This window comes from Eulemur rufifrons, chromosome 7 (assembly GCF_041146395.1).
Source record: "Eulemur rufifrons isolate Redbay chromosome 7, OSU_ERuf_1, whole genome shotgun sequence".
Taxonomy (NCBI): Eukaryota; Metazoa; Chordata; class Mammalia; order Primates; family Lemuridae; genus Eulemur; species Eulemur rufifrons.
In genome coordinates this window covers 13165937-13186713 of record NC_090989.1, presented here as the reverse complement: position 1 = coordinate 13186713, position 20777 = coordinate 13165937, and the positions used below count along the sequence as shown (strand labels likewise).

The window sequence follows — 20777 nt, the reverse complement described above, 5'->3', positions numbered from 1 at the left end:
TTAACCTATTCTGACATATATTAATTCTGTTTCAAATCTAGCTTGTGATATAAATTCTAAGTATGCTTAAAACAGTGTTTATTTTAAACACAGAGTTCACAAATGTATTATAATTTCTACACTACCAAGACATATGCAGATATGTGCAAAAATATATACATGTACTTTACACATGTATGCAAAATGACAATGAGAGTAACATATAAAAGTATGGTTATACGATAAGAAAACATAGTAACATATACATACATGTATGTATCTCTATATATGCATACTCAAACAAAGCTTGTGACTTTCCCCACAAACATACAGTTTACACCTTTCATTAATATCAGGTTGAACCCTATGAAGTCAGTGATACTCCATCAATTCTTTTTTTTTACCTAAAAAAAAAAAAAAAAAAAAAAGGGCAGGCCGGGCGTGGTGGCTCATGGCTGTAATCCTAGCACTCTGGGAGGCCGAGGCGGGTGGATCGCTCAAGGTCAGGAGTTCGAGACCAGCCTGAGCAAGAGCGAGACCCCATCTCTACTAAAAATAGAAAGAAATTATATGGACAGCTAAAAAAATATATATAGAAAAAATTAGCCGGGCATGGTGGCGCATGCCTGTAGTCCCAGCTACTCGGGAGGCTGAGACAGGAGGATCCCTTGAGCTCAGGAGTTTGAGGTTGCTGTGAGCTAGGCTGACGCCACGGCACTCACTCTAGCCTGGGCAACAGAGTGAGACTCTGTCTCAAAAAAAAAAAAAAAAGGGCAAATTCATAGGATTCAAGCTAAGGATTTTCCCTCCAAAACAGTCACTGTGAAAAGCGCAAACTTGAATGATTCCAAAAAAAATTTTTTTGGAACTCATCCTTTGAAACTGTCATCAGAACCAGCTGTATATATGAGAAAACTACATGAGACGCTCCTCTAGCTAAACTGTGAAAAAAAAGCAAAGGAACTAAAATGTCATTTGCAGGGGTGGGGATGGGGGCATTACTAACCAAGGGACGTAAAGGTTCAGTTAAGTCAGATGAGTTAAGTTCTAGAGATCTGCCATCACTGCACCTGTAGTCTACAATACTGTATAGTACATTTAAAAATGTGTTGAGAGTGGATCGCATGTTAAATGTTCTTATCACAATAAGATAAAATTATTTTAAATCAGCATGAATTAAAACGCTATATGATAACAGCCAAACCACCCCACCTATCCCATGAGGATGTGCACAATGTTGCACCAACATCGGTGCATCCAGCGCTGGGCCAGGGCTCCCCCATTTACCTTTCAGGGACACCCAATAGTGCTTCCACTTCCTCCGGGTGGCCGACTCCACCTTCTTGTTCTTCTTGTGCACCAGGAAGTTCTTGACGGCCAGGGCGCCGGCCTTGCGCACCGTGCCCTGCGCGGCCGTGAGTAGGATGTCCGACTGGCCCGGGGAGCTCAGGGTGCCGCTGCTCTGCTCGTCACTGTGCGCGGAGCCGGCCTCCTCCAGGCTCTCGCTGTTGTTGCTCATCTCCAGCTCCCTTCGGAAGTTCTCGTACACACCCTGGCGAGCCGCATCCCCGGTGGAGCTGCTGCCGCTGTCGCTGCCCACGAAGGCCCGGCCCGTGGGGGGCGAGTAGCTGGAGTTGGTGGCATTGGATCGCCTGGACAGGAGGTCCGTGTCGGTGGCGGCCCCTTCAATCCCACTGTCTGCAAACTCACTGCCCTCGCCCGCGTTAACATCCTTGGGAGCAGAAAGGGAGAGAAAAGAAGATCCGCATCACGCAGAGAAGGCACCCAGGAGCTCCTGCCGGTCCAGCCCGAGGCTCTGCAGCAGCCGGAGACCCCGCAGCACGGCCGCTCCCACCCCTGCTGGGCCATGTCCTTCCCAACCCCTGGACGGCCACGGGCCCTGCTGGCCCGCAGAGCCGCACAGGAAACCCTGAGCCACCCTGCGTGAGGGCAAAGGATTTGGAATGTTCAAGAATTATACAGGAAACAAAGAACACTTCAAAGAGCATATCATTTATGTGCCTAATACTGAGATGCTACCACCACCATGCTGAGAGCCACAGCGCTCTCACCCCCATCAGCCTGCCTTGAACTCCGGAAAATTCTGCAGGCAGATCAGTTAGTTGTTCCGGAGGTAGGGAGCTGACAATGGACAACTAAGTCTTTACAGATGATACCCTTTTGTTTGTTTGTTTTTAAATAAAAGGCCTGCTTAGGAGTCTCTTTTATAATGAGGTGACTAAAAAGGTAGCTTAGTGCACCTCCTCACCCCACTCACCCAGCAAGGCCCCATGTCCCGGGAGCAGGCAAGAGTCCTCATCCTCTAATCAGCTTCGCTTCTTGAAAACAAGCAGCCTCTCACTCCGCATTGTGCTAAAAAAGTCTGTGGGGCCCACGGCTCCAACGCAGGCTCTCCAATTACCTTGCCCTTTCAAAGCCGGGATGCTAGGAGCCCGAGGCAGGCTACTCGCTGCCCCTGGGCCAAGTGACAGCTCGGGGCAACTGCCAAGATACTGGGGTATCAATTTCCAGCTTAAAACCATCGGGAACTTCCAAAGCGGCCCCTGCTCTCAAGTTGAACATTTCCGGGACAGACAGGTCTGTTCTTAAATCACAATCTTAATTGCTCTAAAGTGCTACAGGCATTTCCATAAACAATAATTAAATAATGGTAGTAATCAAGGGAAGATAATGACAGCAGTATTGGACAGGACAGCTCAACAGTCTTATGGATAAGCAATGAGACCGATTGTTCTCAAAGGAAGAGGATAGGAACATGAGCCCGACAGAAAAGAGATGGCAAAGCAATATATGGTGCGGTGGTTTCACCAGTTTTTGAGCCCACAGTCTCACAAATAGCTCATTATGATGCAAACATGTAAAAAGTAATTGGATATTCAGAATCTCCATAAAAATGAATGCTTTGGGCTCGTATCTTTGGCGAAAGGCAATGGGGCAGAATGAGCCATGCCACAACCTAATATTGTCCCACACAGGCCCAGACAGGTGGGTGCTGTGCCCAGTATCTCCACAAAATCCCACTTAGTCAATTCGAAGCTAGAATTGTTCAAAGTCCACCTTCATCGTGGACAAATAGTACGTGAGTAACTCAAAGAGGTGCACAGCCAGACATGGAAAAAAGAAATGGAGAAAGTGGCATGGTAGCAGGAGGTAGCTGAGTGAGCTTCTAAGGATCAACCCCATTTCAAATGGGGCTTAGATCCCTGGGAGTCAGAAGGAATTAAAGGGGGACAAAGAAACCATGGATGCAGCACAAAGGCAGACCCCTGTAGCTGCTGGTCCCGTCCGTGGTTTTGCTGTCTGCTCTTCTGCCTACTAACAGCCACGGATAGACTCAAATCCAGTTGGTAAAAATCCTCTACACAAACAGGAAAACACTACTATCAACCCACATTTCTCCCTGGCAGAGAGACATTTAGCATATGCCTCCCTGTTGATATAAGACAATAAGAAAATGTGACAATCATTGATTATTCAAGATAGCCATGAGTCATGGAAGTTGAGGAGTCTGTGAATTTCTCAAACTTGTGGATTCATTTTCACATGTCTCAGTCCTTCTCTGAAGGAAGTTGGGTATGTGTGGAGGGATCAGCTATAATAACTCTCCTCCAAAATGCAAAGAGGTGAGATGCTCTGTAAGACAGGGAAAGAGAAGCTACGTAGGTAGCACCCCTAGTCCATAAGAGAGACTTCTGTACAAAGAAGGAGGAATCAACCCCAGGCATCTTGTGATTCCCAGAGCTCCAGAACGAGAAGGAACCCTGCAAAGCCATCTCCTCGATGAACAGACGAGGATGTTGGGGCTCAGAAAGTCACGAGCCTGGCAGGTGGCAGATGGGCACATGCTTCCCAGGACTTTTTCCACGATTATATGGCAGCCTCGTGGCAGATGGCACATGACCAGATTCTGTCTAAATACTCGACTCCATGCCTTCCTCCTTTGTTTACCAGCAATGGCCCTTCTAGTTTTCCCCAGCAAAAGCTGAGTGGTTGTTAATCCATTTGCCGTGATTTGCCTGGCAAAGAGCTAAAACCTGAAAATGGAAGAAAGAGGAAGAAAGAGATGAAAAAACTATGAAGAAAAGAGAACAGAGACCCGACAACCAATTCTCAAAAGCACGTCTCTTAAGGTTTGCTACATTCCCACAAACCATCCATCCCTTGACAGGATGCCTTTAGGTCTGCCCCTATTTAAACTTAAGGTCTCTACAGACACTCACCTTTCTGTAATACCTGAACATCTGCTCATGCCAACTGACACTGCAACCTCGCAGCAGCCCAGCCTATGTGTTCAACTCTGGAACAGCCACTAAACTGAGCAAAGAAGTGATTCCTCCAAGTAAGAGACCTGCTGGCCCCAGCTGAGCTTGCATACTTTGGGAGCACAAACTCGGTGTCATCCCTGGGGAATGCTCTTGCATCTGTGATCCCAGTGAGCCCAGACGACTCCACCTTGTCTCAAGTGGTTATTCAGGCTCAGTGGTACACGTGCCCCCACTGATACATGACCCAACCCGCTGGGAGACAGAGGCAAGTTGCCCAGCCCCAGCCCCTGTGTGGTCATGGAGCTTGGGATGTCCTAAATACCTAGAAGCCCATTCGCTAGCATCATCAGAAATGGTGACGACCCAGGCAGAGGCACGACTTCACACTGTTCTTTCTTTTTCTCACTGTGTTGCAAACTCATTTGTTGGTCATCTTTCAGAAGGGCCCCTACCTACATCAGTGTCAAGTACACTTCACACCTGAGAAACCTGCTTCTCCCCATACCCAGAGAGCACCGGTAAACCTCCCCACTCTTCCCAGCAGCAAGGAATACAGAAGGTTGACACCAGGGAAAAGTCTAATGGAGCCTCAGCAGTCTTTGTAGCAATCGCCAGGTTTGTTCCATTTTATAGCCAAATGCTAAATTTTAATCAAAAAAATCAGAAGAAATCAAGGGAAATGGTTAAGACCCTAGCTAGGCAGGAAAATAATTCTAAACACAGTGCATGATCCAGCAGAGAGTTCCAGAAAACAGCTCAAAATAAACTCTCCGTATTAGAAACACTCCACTGAAGAGACTTCCGATGATGAACAACATTCACAGGGTAGGGAGGCTCTTCAATCCTGCTCCCCCAGGACAAATCCTCCCAAGCCAGATTTTCAGGGAACTTACCAGTTTCCATTCCACTGGCAGTTTCCCAAAATGCATGTATGCACAAGTGGCCAGCTGTAGCCCAAATCATGCAACAGCTGCTGAGCAAGAGTTTTCTTAGCCGTTCTAGCTGGGCAACAAATGCTTAGATGAGCTCTCGTACTAAAACGGGGAAGGCAAGAGGCAAATCCAAAGCCTGTTTTCACTGCTTTGAAAACTGGAGGGTCACCCAGCATGAATGTGGACTAATGACACATTGTGGTAAGGCTCAAGTTGTTTTGACAAGAGACTTCAAATACTGCCACAGGGAGAGGTTTTCTGTGTTAATGATGTGCGAACATAATTTTGCAAAAGTAACTAGCCAGAAAGTGCAAAGGCCCTGGGACAATTTGGGAACCAGTAGAATCAACTGGCCACTTGTAATAAAGGTATAAGGTCAATGCAATTAGAGATTTTTCTTGGTCACTTTAATTTCCCTGATAGATCCAGCTTAGCTTTACCATACCTGTGCAGAGGAGCTAAAAATAATGCAGGAGGATTCACTAAATTCCAGTGGGGTAAAGAAATTCTGATTTGCAAAAACCTTGAAGTAGAACTATTTCTGCCTTGTTAAATTCTAAAAGGTTCCTCCTCTGTTTTATCGTCGTCTTCTTATCCCCCAAATATAATCCCCCCCAACACACAAGTGTGAATACCACCTTTGCCTCTCAGTATTCTTTCCTTGGTACACTCAGTATACTCTCCTTTGGTAATCTCAGTATAGCAAATATCAATTCTACATAAATTACTCTGAACCCATCTGTGCCTCACTTTCCTCATCTGTATAATGGGCACGGTAATAGTGCCTACTTTGTAAGACACTTCATAAGAAGTGAGGTTGAGTTAACCCAGGAAAAGTGTCTCGAACTGTGCCCGGCACATAGTACCTGCTCAAAAGTGTTAACTATAATTCCCATCATTTCCATCTTCAGCCTTGCTCCCATCTCAGCACAGCCTGACCTCGGGTGCTTCCTGCACCAACATGGAAGAAACGCTGCCTCTGAAAAACTCGGGAAAAACTAGGTCTCATGGGAAAAACAGAGAGGTAGACCAAGGCTGGTGTGAGCCTAAAACAGCAAAATAAACTAAGAAAATCATGACACTATCCACACTGTAAATTAGTAACTCTTGGGCACTATTACTAATAATCACCATTCCCGAATTACTAGAAATAGGAAACCAGCTCTATTTTCCCTCTCCTTCCTTTCCCAAGGCAAACTCTCCACACCTTCTTATGTTCCCAACACCCATTCCTTCTCCTCTAATGATTCCCAATGAAAGTGACTAACAATTTCTCTCAATTATAACCACTGGGACCAAAATCATTACATTACTGTCACTAAAAAGGGACTCCAAAGTAAGTTGGCAAATGCCTGAAATGTTGCTTCAGGTAACTGCTGACTGGGGGTGCTTCATGTCTACATAAAATGAATCACCTTCTCTCCTTTCACCTGGTTTTCTACGTATGTGCTTCCACCTTGTAGTCTTCCCCGCCTCACCACCCCATAATATGTCACATAGCCAGTCCCTTTTGTTCCCTTCCTAGTGCTACATCCCTGGTTCAGCTATAAGCTCTCTCTTCTGTCTTCTTTCCACTGCGCACACCATTGCCAGGTAAATCTTCCAGGAGCAATGAAGACTCCCCAGACTGTCGCTCAGGACCCTCCACAAATGTCCAGCATCGCACTTGAGTTCTGGACGCACCCACCCACCAGTGCAATTGGAGCACTTATCCCAGGGCATACTCCCACCCTCTCCTGCTTCCAGGAGCACAGCACGCAAGTGTTTAATATTTCCCTTTCTACAGCCGAAAGTCTTCTCTTTCCCTCCCCCAATCACAGTGCCAACTTCTCCGCAGCATGTCCCCTCCCCTGCCCCAACTCTACTCTTGTCACATGGGCTCCCTGCCATTCTCTGAATGTGCTGGTCACCCCCCACACACACACACACCTTACGACTCAATAGCCAACTCCCCGTCTCCTTCAAGTCCCTACCCAAGTCTGTCCTCTCAAGAGGGCCCACCCTGGCAACCCTATCTGAAATCGCCCCCCACCACCCCCCACCTACCTTCCTCACCCTGCTCCGTCTCTCCTCCACAGAGCATCACTTATTTCTCACGCTAACTGTTTTCTGCCACACACCCGCCTCACTCCAACGAGCTCCACGAGCTCAGGGATCTCTTCTTGTGGATGCATCCCAAGTGCCAGTAATAGCACCTGGCTTGGGGCAGGCACTTCAAAAACAATTGTTGAATGAATGAACGGCTGCTCATTTTCCACCACAATCTCAAAACGAGGAGAACGGCTTCTCATGGAACACATTTCAGTCGGGTTTAAAGGTTTAGTCATTTCTAGGCTCAGCTCACGCTCAATGAAAGTCGAGGTGACAATTTAGTCCAAGCTGTAAAGCCTAAATTTGCAAGCTTCAAGCAGTCCAGTTGTATTATGTCTTGTACAGATGCAGTCAGGGTTCATTTTTTTTCCTTTAACTGTTTTTAAAAGTAGAGAAAGTAAGAGAGACATATCAGGCTATTTTACAGCCCAAGCTAGTTACTCTGTCAGCAGGTAATCCAACACCAACTACACCCAAATGACAAAGGGAAAGGCCTGTCAGATGATTCCTAAGTTCTCCACTGGGCCCCGTGGAGACCCTGTTGGACCCTCATAGCAGGCTGGCTGCTCAGAGGGCCCTCAAGTCCCACTGCCACTTCTTCCTCCTCTGTTATGCTATGAAACCAAAGATTACATGATATTGTGATACAATTTGAGCCGAAGGGCATAGACTTTCCTCTACTCCTATACTAAACTAAGAATGTGACTTTCAAAAGCCTGAACTGCTGGGCACGGTGGGCACAGGAGCAGGCACCTGTAGTCTCTGCTCCTCAGGAGGCTGAGGCAAGAGGAGTGCTTGAGCCCAGGAGCTTGAGGCTGCAGTGGGCTATGATTGCACCTGTTGAGTAGCCATTGCACTCCAGCAGCCCGGGCAACATAGCAAAAAAAAAAAAAAAAAGCGGGGTGGGGGGGGAGCCTGAGCATTCCCAATGTATATCAGTATGAATGAACAGCTCCTGAAGAGTATGCCAGGAGTCCCTAAGATACTTTCGGGGAGTCCCTGAGGCTCTTCTGTTTTGAATTGCCTGTACAAGGTCGGATTTTGCTCGTACAGTCCAAACAAACAGCATTTCGCAAGACAGTGGAGGCAGAAGTAGCTATGAGACTTCAGTGTCTCTATTAAGCCAGAATTGAAAGAGATTTGCACACATATAAAACAATGCCTCTCACCTCACATTTTTTATGTTAGAGAATAAAAAATTTTAAATAAAGTTATTTACATAACTTTAACATGTAATGGGTATATTGCTCTTTTAAAATGAATTAATAAGTATTTTTTACACTTCGGTTTCAATTTCTAATGTGATAAATATTTATAGAGATCACCCATATACACAGAAGCCCCTCAGAGTCTGAAATACTTTTTATGAGTATAAAGGGGTCTGAGAACTGCTGACATAAGCCAGCTCTCAACTTCCTACCCACCTTCCTACTCCCCAAAAAGAGATCTTGGCAAAGGAGATATACATTCTTTTTGAAAATGGATGGGTTTGTTTTCAAAATAAATACCTCACTGCTTAAGTTACATGCCAGAAAAAGAAAGATAAAGAAAAGTAGCAGACAGAAGACAGAGGAGAAGGGAAGAGAGGGGTTCTTTTCAAAATAGATTTTACATGCAAATTTTTTGTTTCATAAAGAATTAACCTGAGGTTCTTAACCAGAAGCCTCTAGGTAGACTTTAGGGGACGCATGGTCCCGTAAAATGATATGCAGAAGGGTGGTCCACGTGTTTATCTAAAAAAAGGGCCAGATTTTGCATCCGATTGTATCCCATTCTCAACAGAGCCTGAAACCAAAGGTTAAGAATCACTTGGCTGTTGATGTCAGTTTTCAGCTCAGGAAACAAACTTATTTCTGAGCTACTTAAGCTAAGCTGTAAAACAAAACAAAATATTAAACATCAACGCATTTCTTTTCCAGGAACTCAAGATGCTCCCCGCTCTGATAAAGCTGCACTGTTCATCTTGTTAAAATCATCAACTCGATTACTTGCTTATGAAAGCAAGCAAGCACCAGGCACGGCTGTGCTAGGGCACCCTGGCCGTCTATCTCCGTAACCCCTGTTTTAGGCGACAGGAGTGGGCAGTAACAATTTTCTTTTCAGGCGAGTCCTTTTTTGCTTTTGTACCAGAATTGAAAGGTTTTATCTTAAAATCTGCAGACACTTGAGCTGAAACCTGCTCAAGCTGGGAGGTAGCGCAGCCTGGGGTGTGTTTCTGAAGAAAGGACCCCCGATCAGTGAGTCAGGGGACTTGGATGTTAATCCAGTTGTGAGACTTATCACCCAATCTCTTTAATTTCTGGGATTGCTGAGCTGTCTGAAACTGGTCAAACCCACACACCTAGCCGCAGGGGCCACAACTCGGCTAGGGGCTCTCACCATGGGACTCCTCGCTGCTCTCCCCAGGCTGCGGTGCCTGGAGACATGCTCAGTGCCTCGCGCCACAGTCTTTCATCTCCCTAGTGGATGAATGAAGCTCTCCTCACAAGCAAGCACGGTGGCTCCAAGCCAAAGCTTCCCTTAGAAACACAGAACCTGGCTACAAGTCTCCGTCAAATGGCAGCATTCTCTCTCTCCAACTCACCCACTGAAAGTCTCAGAGGCGCAGAACTGAACCCTGGAACAGGCAAGCCTCACCATCACAACTAACAACCACTCGTCTCTAAGCACCTGTTATGTGCAAGACACCGCACCACGAGTTTCCCATTCATGCCCTCGCAGAATCCTCCCATCCACCTCGTTTAAGAGGCACTGAGATCCCTGGAAGTTAAATAAAGAAGAGGTAAGAGGCTCAAACTGGAAAGCTCAGATATGCTAATAACCTCTTTGCATGACATGAGCTGCCCCCTCTGCTCTGTCTGTAACCAAAGAAATACAGAAAGAGTAAAGTTCAGGCCAAAAGACCAACTAGCCATCAATTAAATCCAAGGGGCGACCTGTCAATGTGCTTTTACAGAAATCAGTAGGAGTAAATTCTGCTAGAAGTAGTATGAGGCTCTACTCATACTGACGCGCGATACAAACTTTTACGCATGGCACGCATGTGCACGCACGTGCAAACACACACACAAGCACAACACACGTGCTCAAATATATGAATGAAACCAAAAATTGTGAACCAGACGCTGTAGCACATAATATGTGTCACTTTACGAAACCTAAACGTGCACTCCAGTGACTTCATGCTTCAGTAAGACATCCAACTACTAAACAAATACAAAAACAGGAGAATGGCCAAAAGCCCTTTTGTGATGATTTTCAGATCAAATGAAGTTGTTCACATTATTTCCAATAACACGTATTTTCTTCCAGGCTTAGAGGCCGTGCTTTTGGGCCAAATGTCTGCCAAAAACTCTTTTCTGGGGAGTAAACTGCTGACAGGACCATCACAGATTCAACTACATCACCAGGGCAGCTGAGGAGACTTTAAAATCTATGATTCCAGCTCGCTGGAAAGGTCCCTTGGGTCAAAAAACTTTTATTTGAAAAAAAAAAAAAAAAGCATTCTTTTCAAGGAAGCTTCCACACCCACTGCCTCTTAAAATACACTGTTTGGAACATAGTGGGCTCTCAAGAAATTGCGTTGGATGAACATGCCATACTTAGACTAGGAAATGTGGGCGGGTGGATAGTGTTGTGCATAATTCTGGGGTTTGTTTCAAGTCATTAAAGATCCTCACTCAACATATAAAGTCAATACAAAAATAATACTTCCGTTCGTTTCAGAGCCTCCGCAAAAGGCTTCCATGCGTGGTATCCCGTTTGGTTCTCCTGACAGCCCTGTTGGAGGCTGGTGTCACTCAGACGGGACAGTGAAGGATCCTGTGGCACATAAGATGGAGGGACCGGCCCAAGGTCACCCGGTGGGCAGGCAGACAAGCCAGAATGCAAATGCACCTCTTAGGATTCCTAGTCCATCGCACTTTGCATTACATTAAGCTGCCTAAGCAGTGACTTTATGAGACACCACATTTAGATGATCTCACTTCCATATATTAACCATTTTGGAAGGTGACAAGCCAAAGAATGGAAATTTCATATAACAATTACACGTGACACCTTCGGTGGTACCAGATCTGGAGGGGGGAACCGCTTTGCTTTGCCCCTGTTCTGGGGGTAGCCACGATTCAAAGGCTCACGCTCTAATTAGCTTGCCAGGTGTTTGTGGGGGGAGGACAGAGGTCTAGATGTCCCCAGTCTTACAACCATGGACATAGAGGGCCAGAATACAGCCGGGCACCCCTCTCAAATCTTATGTAGAATACGTACTAACTTAGCACTGTTCCAGGTAAAAGTGAAAGTCAAAGGTGATGTTCCATTGTTAACAGTCTATGTCAATGTACCCTCTGCAGACTCCGAAGGAGTGGACCATCTCTTTGAATCAGTCCTGCAGTGCCAATCTGAGGACACCTTCAAGACAGCCCTTCAATCCCTTTCAGGTGACCCTTTGATAGGTCACTTGTCTCCACAACCTGCCAAATGGACAGTGCAGGAGCAGCCCTCACAAGGTAGGCAGGGGGACCACAGGGAGGTCATTCGGTCACTTCTGTCATTACCATATCAATTCAGAAGAGATGGGTTAAAATTTAGGTAGTGCATCTAGATGCAAGTTTCGTGCTCACCTTCTCAGATCACAGATTCAGCCTTTTTAACAACTTCCTTTCTAGGACACAAGATTTTGATACAAACACCAAACTACCCTGGGTCTTCAACCCATTGAACACCACTAGCGATGATGAAAATTACAACAGCTGACAAATTCTCTCTCACTGGCTGCTTCCTAAGAACCAGGTACCATGTTTTACGTGTTATTTCATTCCACTTCCTTAAAAAGTCTTACTATCCCCACTTGACAGAGGAACAAATTAAGGCTACAAGAGAATTAATAACTTGCCAAAGTCCCCCAGGTAAGAAGAGGGAGAGCCAGGATGCCTGGCTTGGACACCATCATCAAAACCCATTCTCAGGCAAGAACACAGTCTAATGCCAATTTTCTTTGCCCTGGCCCTCCTAGGTCCTCCGCCATGTACCCATTATATTTACACCCCCTTTCCAACAGAACCTAACCTTGAAAGGCCCATTTGACTTGCACCGGAGCAATATCAGAGGGTGCAGCACCATCTCGTACTAGGCAGATCAGAGTGCTGACTGCAGTGGCATTTGCTGGTCACCCTCAAGGCCGATACCCTTTCAAGGCAAGTGGGCCCAATCTGGATTTTTAACTGGAAGGACCATCTACAAACCACTTCCTCCCCATCCTCAGCATAAGCCAAGACTCCCTGAATTCCACCAGGAAACGACCAAGGCATGCAGGATTGCTTGACTTTTTTTTTTTTTTTTTAAGAGACGGGGTCTTGCTACATTGCCCAGGTTGGACTTGAACTCCTAGACTCAAGAGATCCTCCTGCCTTCAGCCACCACACCCAGCTCTATTGCTCGACATTTTATTATCCCAATCCTAATTATCATTGCCAGCTAAGGTAACGGATCCTCCTTTAATTAGCAAGACACCTTTTAAGTCTTTTGAAAATGTTTTCACACCTACTCTCTCACGCATTCGACCCTGACCCCCTGACCCCTGACCCCCTGACCCCGAGGCTGGCAAGTGGAGCGTCCTTATCCCCGTTCTTCAGAGGAACAGCTAGACGTCAGGGTTTGCCCAAGGTCAGACAACTAGTTGGCTGCAAAGTAGGAACTGGAACCCACCCATTTAATTCCTTCCGCTACACCTCCCTCCAGAGACAGGGCTGGCCAGCATCGCGAGGAGCAGGAAATTGAAATGGCTCCTGGTAAGGCAGCAAGCCTGCCAGCCACGGGGAGAGGCTGACAAGTGACCCGAGCCCGCCCCGAATTAAAAGTGCCTCCTCAAAGGAGCCGCCGACCAACCTCCTCCCACCTGCTGCAGTGAAGAAATAAGTTCCAAGACTCTACAACCCACCATGCCTGTGTGTCCACGGAAAGGACCAAGTTGTAAAGGAGCATGAATAAGTGGGAAGCTGTTGAAGAACTGAGTTGTCGAAGGCAGCTTCCCAGTATGAACTTACCAGCTTCATTCCCACTCCTGTCTCGTCATCCCCCTGCACACACACACTTCCCTCAATCCCCACCCCTTAACCACAGAACTATAAGAGGGGCAAAGCAGAAGAGAGAGGAATCCTTAAAGAAGCAGCATTAGCTGCAGCAGCCACGGGGCAAGCAGGGCAGAACCCGGTTAAAAGATGGGAATCTTACACGAGCAAAATCATGCACTTAGAGTCATGCACCATTTCCAAAATATTGAAACACATTTCAATCACTTTACCTGAGTTGTTTTTGCTCTTCTGCCTTGCATGCTGTTGCTATGGCTAATTTGTGGGTTGGTGGCACCTTCCGAAAGACAGTGAGATTTCCTACAGGGAAGTGTGTTGTAATTACTGTACGGAGGAGTCTCTTCAGCAGCTGCTGGTGGCATCTTATGGTTTGCAAGATCAGGAATATCAGACACCAAATTCCGACAGTAGCCTGCAAATTTGCTCCTCGGCCCCCCGTTTGCTGTCACCCCAGAGTTTTTCTGAGCGTACAAGTCACCCAGGGAATTGGCCCGCTGACAGGTGCTGAGCTGCCGTGGACTCGCCTGCGTCTCCATCCCCCGAGCCGCCTCGCAGTCCTTCTCTTCGGCGGAACCCAAGATCTCTTCGTTGCTTGTTAAATGTTCTTGGCTCAGATCAGAGAGTGAGAATTCCAGGCTGTCCTCCCGCCAGATGTCTGCAGATTTGGAGCGTTTCTTCTTAAAGCTCGCCGTCTCCATGAAAGTGGGCCCATTGGATGTATAGAGATGCTGCCTCCTGCCTCCCTCAGCCAAATATGTAGCGTCATCCCCGTAAAGCCTGCTCTCCTCAGAGTCTGGCATGCTCTGCACAGAGGCTGCTGTGAGGACAATGCTGCTGTCTACGCTGGGAGTGACAGAGGAATCGGTGTAAGACACGGGTCTCAAGCCCATGTCCACTCGGTCCACCCAAATGGGGCCGCCGAAGTCCTCTAGGGTGCCTTCCTGGGAGAAGGGCTCCAGGCCATTTTCGGCCAGGGACTGGGGGATGCTGGGGGTGCTGCTGGACCGGGTGCTCACTTCGGAGTTCCTGTGGATCACCTTCCCCGAGGAGGCGTGCCGGGTCCGCCGAGTCTTGTGCGAGAGGCGCAGCGAGCGGGAGGTGTGCTTGCGCCCCAGGCTGGCATGTTTTTCTCCATAAAACTCATGCTCTACATTTTGACTTTCTGCGTTTCCCATGGTTTTATGGTCTGTAGCAAAGGGGGAAAAGGAGGACAAGGGAGTCACTATTAGTATAGGTATAGGCATCTTGGAGAAAGAGCTCAGCCTGCAAGGAGGGTAGGACACTTTGGCTCATGCGGGTTGGGTAAGTAACAGCACACAACCTCCTATGTGCACCTGGCAGGGACTGAGACTTACCTGGGAGCAGGTGAGCACTAACATCATCTGATCAGACTGCCCCCACGTGTGAAATAAGCACATAAATACGATCTTTAGAGAATTAGACTCATCTTTGCCCAGAGGGTGGATGCCCACAGGGCACACCAGAGAGTGTTGCTTTTGTACAGCCAGCAACTCTGCTAACCTTGTCTTCCTTCCTAAATGCTACAATCATATATTTAAAGTTCTACTCCTATACATAAAGTGAAAACTTGTAAGGTACAAACCAAAGAAGTAATTTTCTGTTTGAAATTATATATATATTTCAAAAAACAAAACAAAACTCAGAGGTGCATTTGGTAACCTCCCTTCCAACAGCCAATGAGTTGGGGGTTTGGGGTTTTTTTTTGGTTTTTGGTTTTTGTTGCTGTAGTGGAACTCTAATCGTACTTCAAAATCAAGCAAAAATGGAACACCTCAAGATGTAAGTCTGATCAACTCTTCCCAATAAATCAAAGTCAAAGATTAAAAAAAAGCGTTTACCTTTCATTTCAAAGCATTCTGAGAACCTTGATTTGGGGTTTTTTTTTTTTTTTGGAAGAGGTATAGAGTGGTAGTGGGGATGGGTAAAACAAACAGAAACGCCGCTCTCTGCTTAGCAGCAGATTAATGGGTTTATTTCTGGGAGCAAATCCAACCTGCGAACATTAATCTGGTACAGAGTGCCCTGCAAACAGAAATTCACATCATGAAACCACTAAATGTGATTCAGCCTTCTGGGACTCCCCAGGTTAATTCAAGTCCATCCTTAACATTTTTCCAGCCTCTCTCACTGACCCAATGACACAATTCTGTTACTCACAGTGGGCAAGACAGAAGTCTTCAAAGTTCAACAACTATGACTCTACTTAGCCTATCTCCTTGCTCCATGAGCTTTCTCTACAGCACTCCAAATTGTATGCACTTAAAAAGAACACACATGAAGATAGCTCAAAAGGAAAGAAGAAAAGCAGAGTAGCTGGGCATATCCCTGACAGGGTTCTTTTAACCACCTACAGAGCCATTCATTCAGAAAATATATGCCAAGCACCTACCATGTTCTAGAAGCCCAAGACACAGGAGTGAAGAAAAAAAGACACATTCCCTACTCTCATTAAACTGATATTCTAGCCAGGGAAGGCATGCAATAGACACAAAAGTAAAAGATGGCATGGGGAAACAGGAAATGATATTACTGTGACCACTACAAAGAGATGGGAACATCCCAGAATATAATATACCTTCACATTGATCCGGGAATCACTCTACAGTCCCACTGTTCAGTCAAAAACGTTGCTTAAACTCTCACCAGCACATCTTTACTGAAAATAAAATTTGTGGCAACAGGAAGGGAAAACCCTCATTTAATGTTCCAGTGAGTTCAGAGGTATCTCATACAGACACCAGATGTTACACTGTTCCCAAACTGGAATATTCCCTACCAGGTCACACATCAGAGGATTTTCCAAGAAAGACAATCTCCTTTTTACTAGCAGCAAGTAGATTTCAAAACAATATGTTTACGCTTCTCTGGTTGGTGTCTTTAAGACACAAGAAAAAAGATAAAAATGAAAAGGTCAGTTGTCCATACATAACTATTTGTTACTTAAATTCCTACGAATAGTACATGCTACAGTCTTTCAAGTAAAATAAATAAATAGGCATTACAGTATCACTAAAGGCCATGACCAATTTCTTAGAGTTCTTGATTTTTTAAAAGTATAAATCAAGATACCTGGATGTGTCCATCTAACTATATGTTTTGCCAATAAATAAAGACTTAGAATAAATATTAGTCCACTTTAGGAATCACATAAGTTTAAATTTAAGTAAGAAAGAATTATGGTGAAATAAATTGAATGGAAGAAAAGGCAAAACCGTCACTTTGAATATGCTAGGATTTATCCTCCTCTATCATATAACAGCAAAAGTTTGCAAATGTAAATTGACAGACCTATTTTCAACAACAACTTTCTGGTTAGGCTTGTTTCTGCCAACAGAAAACTAATCAAGTTAAAACTCTCAGGAGAGGTTTCCTCAAGGAAATGGCCCCAACCTTCAAGAATTACAGCACTCCGACTCACACTGACGGGACTGTTATATTAATAGCATTTTTAGTAGCAAGATTCTTTGCAGCCAGCCAAGGTAGGAAAGAAGCCCCTTTTATCTTCAGAACCAGAATTTAGAGATGATTGCCAAATCTCCTAAATCCTACCAAGAGAAACTCTCAGGAGATGACCTAAGCAGAGTCAGCAGGAAGTTTGAAGCAACTAAAGTTAAGAAAAATAAGTTTCTAGGGACTACTGAAACACCCCTTAATTTGAAAGCTCTTCCTGAAAGCTTAGTGAGAAGCACGAAGGCCCATGTGGAATCAGTGGGGGACTCTGAAGTAGCCTCAGCATGAAAAGTTAAAAGTGTTCAAGATACAATCTCCTGTTTCAGGGACAACCCCTGCCCTGCAGGCAACCCCCAGAAAGTTGGTGAACTGCAAGTTCTAATCCTTTCTGTGCACAAACGTAAAACGCTATCCACTCCCACCATCTTCTTTTCTTCCTATTCTATCCTGCTTAACCCGAATCATTTATTTTTATTTCAAACAAACAAAACCTGGTTTGCATTTCACATTTGCACAGGCCGTGTTCCTACAGCCTGGCTGCAACTTCAGGGCAGAAAGTGACTTTCACTTTTTCTGTAGCCTCTACAAAGACTAGAAATCTTCTACTCATGGTAAGGAGTCAGTAAATATTGGTGCATTTTAGTAACAAAAGCAAAAGGTACAAGACCAGTCCCTCACCACCAAAATCATCACACAGTCACTAGGTAAGAGAGAAAATATTCAGGGCAAGGACAGGCTGAAATGCAGAAATTGAGATAGAAATTGAGAAGCAGAATGTCAGGAAAATAGGGCTAGATCCCAAGCTGAGAAACATTACCAGTTTTAAAGTCATTAAACTCTCAATTCCAGACTATGACCTAATTATACAGAATGTTAGTGGTCTCAGAAATCTCTCACATTCAAGGGCTAAATAGGAGGTAGTAAGTAAGATTTCAGCATAAGAATGACTCTCAGTATTTAAACCTCAAGTCCGGCTTCTGACACTTTTCTCTTTTCAACATTCTAAGTTCTGGCTTCCCTGGTCTGCCTCAAGGCCTTTGCGACAGACACTCGTCCCTCTGCCTGGAACCCTCCTCCTTCCTGGTATCTGCCTGTTTCATTCTACCAAGTCCATTCAGATCTTAAATCAAATGTCGCCTTATCAGGGAGGCCTTTCCTGCCCTCTCTATCTAAAGGGACAACCCCTCCTGCAGAACTCAACACTTCTTATCCTTCTTCTGTTTTTTCTCCTTAGCATTTATCATAATTGTAACCAACGGTATGTTTCACTTACTTATCTCTTTTATCCTCTATCCTTCCCCACTGGAACCTAAGCTGCAAGAGGGCCGAGAGTTTTACTTATCTTGTTTCCTGCTGTATCCTCCCTCAGTGCCTAGAGCACGGCCCGAAAGGTGGACGGTATCCACTAAAAAAAAACCGAATGAATGAACAACAAAAGATACTTTAATCTAGAATGTGAAAACCCATACAACTACAATCAAATATAGGTGAGAACATACCACTATGAGAACTAGACATAATACACATCAGTCTTAAATGCACTAGTCTCTTCTCTCAGGGTGCCTGGAGGAAACATTAGTTTCTAATAAGCTCGCTGCTCTCTGGGTCCCTTCCACCTGCAGACCTGTGCAGGTCCCTGATTCTGGACCATTGGACTTGAGGTCGCCCTGACCCATGAACTGAGCTGAGGGCGCTCAGCTTGTGCTTCAGTGTGTTCCCCACCCCACCTGATTACTTGGGGAAAGAACTAAGGGCTGCTCCTATCTCATTTCACTTAATTCTTGCCTTTAGTTCTATCTTCCTCCTCCTCTGGAGCTGCAGTGCAGAGCCTTAGGAGTGAGGTTAAGAGTTGAGAGGTAACCTCTCCCCATGAGTGCAGAACTGCTCAGGCCTAAGATGATCCAAAGAAGGTGGGGGCAAAGGAGACATCATGGCATGATGGGCAAGGATGTCATTTCCAAGTGCTATGGGGTTAGAAGATCAGGAGATCCCAGATCAGCACTCAGGGCCAGGGATTAAAGATGACAGATGAGTGTGACTTTCCATTCTTGCCAAAACCATGATCTCTCTCTTAAAGTGATGAGTTAAACTTTTCAATGAATAATCATACTAAATGCCTTTAAATTCCATCAAATTAAATACAGATGCTTCTCAACTTACGAAGGGGTTACATCCTGATAAACCCATTATAAGTTGGAAATATCCTAAGTTGACAATGCATTGAATACGCCTAATCTACGAAACATCACTGCTTAGCCCAGTCTACCTTAAATGTGCTCAGAACACTTACGTTAGCCTGCAGTTTGGCAAAATCATCTAACGCACAGCCTATTTTATAATAAAGTATTGAAAATCTCATGTAATTTATTGAATACTGTACTGAAAGTGAAAAACAGAATGGTTACATGCACACCATCATTAAGTCAAGAAAACCATTAGGTCAAACCATGGTAAGTCAGGGACCGTCTGTACATTGTCAAAGAAATAAAAGGTATCACATGGAACTGCATCAATATGTAGAAATATTTATCAGTTAGCGTGGTTCATACTAACATCAGGTTATCTCTCGGGGACTACTTTTATAGATTTATTAGGCTTCTAAGCTTTACGTGATAAAATGATATAGAACTATATACATACATTGAAACAATGTCAATTTCTAGCTTTGGAATTTTTAATTATGTAAGATGCAACCACTAAAGAAAACTGGGTAATGGTTATACTTCAGTGTACAATTTCCTGTGAACCTATAATTATTCCTAAATAAAAAAGTTAAACCAACCAAGCCTTAACTAACTAACTGGAATATTCTGGTTAAATAAAATTTTAGTTTAAAAGTGAGGATTCTTTCAAAAGAATTATATTTGAATCCCTTCCTTTTTTCAGCTGAGAAGCATCCAGAACGTTCTAATATACTTTCAATGCATTAGGCAATAAAGACATAAGCATGAATTGGGCATCATCTAGGAAAATGTCATCAGGAAATACAAAGCAAACATAGAAATGGTCTAAAGTGAGCTTAAATACAGAAGTAGAATTGGTTATCTGAGGATAGAGCTTCAGTCTTAATAAAGTAGTGAACAAACATAAATCGCTAACATCTGGTGCCAGAAAGATGGAGTAAGTCACTATGGCCTAACTCACCCCTACTAATTACAACTAAAACCTCTGGACCGAAAAGTAAACAAAAGCAGACAGATCAAGGAAAAGTCAAAACCTGAGGAAGCCACTCATACAAGAGTGAGTTTCCTGTTTTGTTTTTATTATTCTGATTTCTCTCCCAGCCCTGAACTAAGGGCGAGGACAGCTCCAGTGAACCTGTGGCTCAGGAAACAAAAATCCCTGGGACAGATCCTGTTGTTTTGCCCAGAGGAATCAAGAATGGTCCCTGCAAGCCAGAGACTGAGTGGGGATCTCAGAGAAAAAAAGAAGTGGAAGAGAAAATCCCCCAATGGTATGTATAAATCCACCCAAGTCCCAGGCTCACTCGTCAGCTGCACACAAGTCTGGGACTGACCCAAAGCAAGACAGAAAAGGCTTTGAGAACTGAATCATGATATACACCACAGCCCAACCTCAGACTAACCAGAGTGACGCACGAATGGGACAAACCCAAAGCACCATCTCAAAGGCTTTGAAAACTGAACTGACAGTAGAGCCTCCACCCACCAAAGGTGAGACAGAACTTACAATCTGAACTCAGACAAAAATAACAACAAAGAAAAATCAGTATTTTTCTGATTGTTGTAACAGGACCTGAAGTATCACAACATTATAGTTAAAATGTCCATGATGCATTCCAAAGAATCAGGAAAATTTAATCACTTCTCAAGGGTAAAGACAATCAATAAATGCCAACCCCAAGGTGACCCCCAGATGTTTGAATTATCACACAAAGATTTTTAAAGCAGCTATTATAACTGTGTTCC

The 20777-nt window shown here is 44.8% G+C and overlaps 1 protein-coding gene across 9 annotated transcripts in view; it reads right to left on the bottom strand.

Moving 5' to 3' along the window:
• TIAM1 (TIAM Rac1 associated GEF 1) overlaps positions 1-20777 on the bottom strand; it is a 353935-nt gene that overhangs the window by 111270 nt on the left and 221888 nt on the right. For all 9 annotated transcript variants that reach the window (XM_069472356.1, XM_069472358.1, XM_069472361.1 and 6 more), the window contains 2 exons: positions 13590-14563; positions 1267-1711 (listed from right to left, as the gene is read on the bottom strand). In XM_069472356.1, coding sequence (XP_069328457.1) covers positions 1267-1711; positions 13590-14552 — 1408 coding nt within the window. In that variant the 5' untranslated portion in view covers positions 14553-14563. The remainder of the gene's footprint in view (positions 1-1266; positions 1712-13589; positions 14564-20777) is intronic.